General features: G+C 45.5%; 1 protein-coding gene across 1 annotated transcript; it reads left to right on the top strand.

Annotated features, from left to right (window-relative positions):
- Nucleotides 1-5,342: 5,342 nt before the first annotated feature.
- On the top strand, nucleotides 5,343-6,238 carry KCNK12 (potassium two pore domain channel subfamily K member 12; the record flags this gene model as incomplete). Its single annotated transcript, XM_044683369.1, has 1 exon — nucleotides 5,343-6,238. A coding segment is annotated over one exon (896 nt), but the record flags the coding sequence as incomplete, so codon positions are not given.
- Nucleotides 6,239-6,280: the final 42 nt, after the last annotated feature.

The following is a 6,280-nucleotide window of genomic DNA, read 5'->3' as shown; positions in this document are numbered from 1 at the left end:
GAACAAAGGAAGGAAGGAAGGAAGAAAAAAAGAAAGAGAGGGGGAGAGAGAGAGAGAGAGGAAGAGAGAGAGGGAGGAAGGGAGGGAAAGAAGGAAGAAACTTCTTAATTTCCTATATCAGGATAAGGACAGTGTGCCCAAAGCCAGATTCCTCCCTAGAAAGCCAGACCTAGAGACCTGTCTAGGGGCTTAAATGAAAGTTATTTTCTCTCTGCCTCCCTATAGATAACTGAAGGGTTCAGTGAATAGAGGACTGGGATAGAGTCAGGAAGACTTGAATTCAAACCCACCCTAAGACACTTACTAGCTGTGTGACCCTGACTTAGTCATTTGACCTATGTCAGCTTCAGTTTCCTCAACTGTTCAATGGAGATATAAACCTTTACTTCACAGAGTTGTTTTAAGGCTCATATGAGATATCTCTAAAATGCTTAGTATTGTACCTGGCATATAGTAGGTACCTAATAATGCTTGTTCCCTTCCCCTTGTCCACACTTGGAAATCCAAGAAAAAGCACAACAGCCTCCTCCCCTTGGAAGGTTCATGCCACCCCAGGATCCCTTCTTCTGACTGGTTGGTTACTTCCCAAACTTTCATTTTAAGGGAAATGCTCAGGTCAGCCATGTCTTCATTCCTGTTGAGAATTCTGATTCTACTCCTGATTCTTCACTCTTAACACCATACCTTCACGTAGGTATCCTTTCCCTCCCAACCCTTTCCAACCTCCTCTTATGTGTTATCTTTTCCCACTTGGATAAGTTCCTTGAGGAAAGACATTTATCTTTCTTTCAGTGGTTATATTTGTATTCTCAGTGCTTAGCACAGTGATTGACATATACTAAGTGCTTCTTGACTTGATAAGGATATAAGCCTCTTGTCCCTCTTGTAGCTAGACATGGCAATGTCACTATCTCTTAAAGAGCTTGGTCTAATTCAAACACAGTTGGCCCAGGCAATTCAAAGAGTTTTCAAGGAAGATATGGAGATCTTCTGCTTGAAAATTAAGGTAAACTGAGAGGCAAGGCATGATCAATTTATTAGTTAAGCTAGCAGTAACTAGGTGATGTAGTTGTAGTAAGCTGTAAGATGTAGATGTAGTAAGCTGGGTGATGCAGTAGATAGAGTGCAGGATCCGGGTTCAAGAAGATTCATCTTCCTGACTTCAAATCCAGCCTCAGACACTTACTAGCTGTTTGACCCTAGGCAAGTCACTTAATTCCATTTGCCTCAGTTTCTGCATTTGTAAAATGAGCTAGAGAAGGAAATAGCAAACCACTCTAGTATCTTTGCCAAGAATACCCTGAAAGGGGTCATGAAGGTGACACAACTGAAAAATGACTAAACGACAAACAACAGCAAAACCAATGAGTTGGGTCAGTGGTCTCTCAGTGACCAAAGACCTTGAGAGAGGGCTGGCAGGATCTTTTATAACAATTAGCAAGATAAGAGAACAAAGTCTAGAGCATTAGAAGTGTGCCTTTTTTTTTTTGATAGGCTATTGATGAATAAATAGCTAGACGAATAGTCAGAATTTCGATTACATCATTCAGATCTCCCCTTCTGGAATCCCCTTAACCATTGCCATCCAGTTCTCTCCTGTCCAATAAGCTGTAGCATACACAGCAAACCACATGCCAGTAAACCATCTTGGCAGATGGGTTAAAGTAGGTCGAGGGCAATCAATAGACGACAAACCTGTTGGTGAGATAGGGCAGTGTCTACTCCAAATATGTGAAGACTTCCCTGGTGGAATGGACAGATGAAAACAATTTGTTTCAACAGCCATGAAGCTGGCTGAAGCAGGTACTGTAGAGTGATTAGAACTTGGTTAGACATAAAAGAAGTCAAAGTCCTCCATTGCATTCCAAGTCATCACCAGTCTTGATTTTTGTCTTGCCACTGGACTGCGATGACTCTCTGGAAGAAAGAGTGAAGCTAATGAGTTTGTGTAAATCTGCCTCTCTTGAATCCTCTTCATGTGCAAGTCATGACATCACCAGTGACTATCCTCTTTGAGAACAAGAACAACCAACTACAGCCAAGACGTGTGATTTGAGTCAGAAGACAAAAGTTCCTAGGCAGTAGGAGTAGTCAGTCTTCTGGTGGATGGGAATTGCTACAGTAATTTAAACTGATAATAGTTGACCTTTAAGTTCATCAACTTTCTCTGGAAAGTGGGTGATAGGTGGGGTACAAAAGTGGAGGTAGCTCTTTTCATAACATGATGAACGTGGAAATATATATTTCGTGATAGTACATGTATAACCTATATTATATTGCCAGTCCTCTTGGGGAGGAGAGAGGGGATGGAAGGAGATTGGGGGAGAGAGAGGACATGGATTAATTGTAAAATGTCAGAAAATGATTATTAAAAATTGTATCTACATGTAAAACCAAAAAAAAAGGTAGAGGTAATTATGAGGCAAAAGTTTGATCTGTGGTAAGTTTCTCCAGGATGTGGTAGTGGGTGAAGTTCACTAGGGGAAGGAATTGGGAAAAGGAACATTAAATCTAATTTGATTAAGTCTTAGAAAAATAGAATTAAAACCTATTTTTAATTTTAGAGGACTTGTGAAATATGGGGCTGGGGGTAATGACAGCAGGAAAGAAAATGGCAGTTGAAATGGAGCCAAAGCCCCATGTGGTCCAGCTGTTTTATGTTTGCCAATATTTTCATAGCAATGTTAAGTCTCCTTTCAGGCATCAGTGGCATCTGAATTTACATGGTAATTGAATCTAGAAGATGGAGCAGGGACCAAATGGGACCTGAGAAGAATCCCAGTAACAAGACATAGACTGTGTACATGCCGTGTATTTTGTGGTGATGGACAATTGGGTCTTACAAGTCCCAACTGTGTCTGACTCCCTCCCATTGTATGCACTCCAGAGATTGATAAAACAAGGTGGACTGAATGATTAAAGCTAGTAATTATATGAATGAGTGAATGAGAGAGTTATATTGATTCTTATTGATATGCTTTTATTACTTCAATTAAACATTTATTCTAAAATTATACGGAAGATTGTGTAATTAGTAAACACAGCAGGGATCAAGAAAAGAGACTTTTTTCTGGAGTACAATGGAGGCCATACATGAAATTTGATTGGATAAATCACATAGATAGCCCTGGACCAATGAGAGAAATGTCGTATCTCTTATGAAGGGATAGTGCTGAGGGGGAAATGGGAGCTGTTATAAGATAAATTAATAAGATTGGTTGAGATGAGTTATTTAAGGTTTTGCAAGCATGTGAGAGAAAACCTTTGCTGGAAGTCATGGACATTCTGAATGGAATGCAGGGGTAGAGAGGAGAGAGGAAGCAACATTCATTGCTGATTTGAGAAGGGTTTGGAGCAGAAGTGCAATCAGCAGTCCCTATTTGACCTGGGATCTTGGAGATCAGTGAAGATTATAAAGCCTGAAGATATCATCTTGCAAGTCAACCCTGAGTAGTGGAGAGGCCTGTGTTCTGGTGGACAGTCTGCAGACATCTTTCCCTACCTGGTTACTTTGGATCATTGGCTGTGGAGGAGTTGGTTCCTGGTATCCTGAAGACATCTCTGGATCAGTTGTGAGAACCCCAGTCTCAAAACCTTAAGTGTCCCTCAAGTCCTTAGCCAAGCTATCAACCTGGCAGAAGCCAGGTTGGCTGAGGAACTTCCCTATTTGACTCCAGTCCTGGTCAGTTAGACATAGTTTTACCTCTCCCATTCTCCTATCCTTTCAAAATACAATTAAACTGTTTTCCTTGTTTGTTTTCTTCATACCTTAAAGTTCTCTTAGTGTGTGTGTATATATTAAACTCTGGGTTAATCCCTGGCTAGTTCGATCTGGGTTGGCAGTTGAGCCTCCAGCTGCCAAACACATTCTAACTGTTTTTCCCAATTTGTTAAGCTAATCCCAGTATATATTAGTCCTTCCTGCCTCTTACACACCCTTCCACTGAACCCAGTTAGTTTAATTAAGTAATTTAAGTTAAAACCCCCAAGTTCTCTCTCCTTATAAAAGAGGTTAGGTGGTTCAGTGGATAGAGTACCAGGTCTGGAGTCAGGAGGACCTGTGTTTAAATGTGTGACTCTGGACAAGTCACTTAACACTAATTGCCTAGCCTTTATTGCTCTTCTGTCTTGGAACCAATACACAGTATTGATTCTAAGATGGAAGGTAAGGCTTTAAAAAAAAAAAAAAAAAGAAAGTCAGTAGCTCAAGTATTATTTTTCCCCTTTTACAGTTAAGGCAATTGAGGCTAAGAATTATTATATGACTTGCTCATAGTCTAGTAAATGGTGAGGCTGGGAATTGAATTCCAGCCTTCAGACCTCAAATCCAAGGTGTTTTGTACACTCTGCATCTCTCTCAAAAACAATCTGATATCCATATTAGGTGGGGATTTCCATGTTCCTTGTGTTATTCTGTATTTTAAAATTCAAGGTGAAGGTCAGAATCAGGCTCCCTAAAGAACAACTGAGTATTTGCTCATGGAATTTTTTCAGTGTGATGCTTGCCAACCAGACATCAAGGACTGATGTAGAATAGTGGTACCAATTTTAAGAACCATTTTTTATGATTGGTTGAAGGAAGACTGAGCCCCAGACTGTGCCCCACCTTTTGCATCAACTCCTGGAGTTTCGTCTCCATTCCGGTGACTGCCCAGACTCAAGGGAAGACACAGGAAGGTATCATTTTGGTAGTCTGGGGGCAAAATCCCTCAATACTGGTGCCTTTGCTCTGGTGACGATTTACTTCTTATAGAGAGCTTGCTTTACAGATGTTTGTTGGCATGCTGTCTCCCCATTTGATTAAAAGCTCCTTGAGGGCAGTGACTGATTTGCCTTATTTTTTAAAATCGTCAGTGCTTGGCAAAGTACTTGGCATATAGCGGACACTTACTTAATGTTTCTTGATTGACTGCCTAATGGGTCAGAGAATTATAGCATCTGAGGCAAATTTGTTTGGGGCTGAGAAGGGGGTCCAGTCAGAATAAAGAGAGATAAAGACCCCACGGCTGCTACTACACATCCCAAATGGCACCGGTTCCCTACTTGGCATTCTGCCCAGATTTAAGGCTATCCGTGCTGGTGGTGCTGTGAGGGAAGGCAAGGCAAGAAGAGGGATAGGTCAGGTTTTTCAAATTTTATTTAGAATATTTTGCCACGGTTACATGATCCACGCCCCCCCCCCAAGGCCAACAAACAGGTCCCCTGGGTTAGGATAGGGCCGCTTCGAAGGCCCGAGAGGGTGGCCTGCAGCCTGGGCGCCCTCTTGGAGAGGACGTCGTGTAGCCCATCCGCGGTGGACCCGGAGCTGGACATTTTCACTGACGTCTGTTGTGTCTCCGCAGGTTTTGGCATGACGACGCCCTCGACGGTGGCCGGGAAGGCCTTCCTCATCGCCTACGGCCTGTTCGGGTGTGCGGGCACCATCCTCTTCTTCAACCTCTTCTTGGAGCGCATCATCTCCCTGCTGGCCTTCATCATGAGGGCCTGCCACGAGCGGCAGCTGCGCCGCTCCGGCCTGCTGCCCCCCACCTTCCGCCGCGGCTCGGCCCTGTCCGAGGCGGACAGCCTGGCGGGCTGGAAGCCGTCCGTCTACCACGTGATGCTCATCCTGGGCATCTTCGCGGTGCTGCTGTCGTGCTGCGCCTCGGCCATGTACACCAGCGTGGAGGGCTGGGACTACGTGGACTCCCTCTACTACTGCTTCGTGACCTTCAGCACCATCGGCTTCGGGGACCTGGTGAGCAGCCAGCAGGAGGCCTACCGCCACCAGGGCCTCTACCGGCTGGGCAACTTCCTCTTCATCCTCATGGGCGTGTGCTGCATCTACTCCCTCTTCAACGTCATCTCCATCGTCATCAAGCAGGTCCTGAACTGGATGCTAAAGAAACTCAGCTGCCCGTGCTGCGCCCGGTGCCGGAAGCCCAGCAGCCGGCTGGGCCGGCGCAACGCCATCACCCCCGGCTCGCGCTTCCGGCGCCACCTCACCTCCCTGGAGGCGGACGGGCACTACGACAGCGACGCGGAGGGCCGGCGGCTGTCCGGGGAGATGATCTCCATGCGGGACCTGATCGCCTCCAATAAGGTCTCCCTGGCCCTGCTGCAGAAGCAGCTGTCCGAGACGGCCAACGGCTACCCCCGAAGCGTGTGCGTCAACACGCGGCAGAACGGCTTCTCGGGGGGTGTGGGGGCTCTGGGGATCATGAACAACCGCCTGGCGGAGACCAGCGACTCCAGGTAGATGGGGGGCCGGGGGGCCGGGGGGCGGGAGGGACGGAGGACG

The sequence above is a fragment of the Gracilinanus agilis genome, unplaced genomic scaffold (genome assembly GCF_016433145.1).
Source record: "Gracilinanus agilis isolate LMUSP501 unplaced genomic scaffold, AgileGrace unplaced_scaffold19867, whole genome shotgun sequence".
Lineage (NCBI taxonomy): Eukaryota > Metazoa > Chordata > Mammalia > Didelphimorphia > Didelphidae > Gracilinanus > Gracilinanus agilis.
This window is presented reverse-complemented; position numbering and strand designations above follow the sequence as displayed.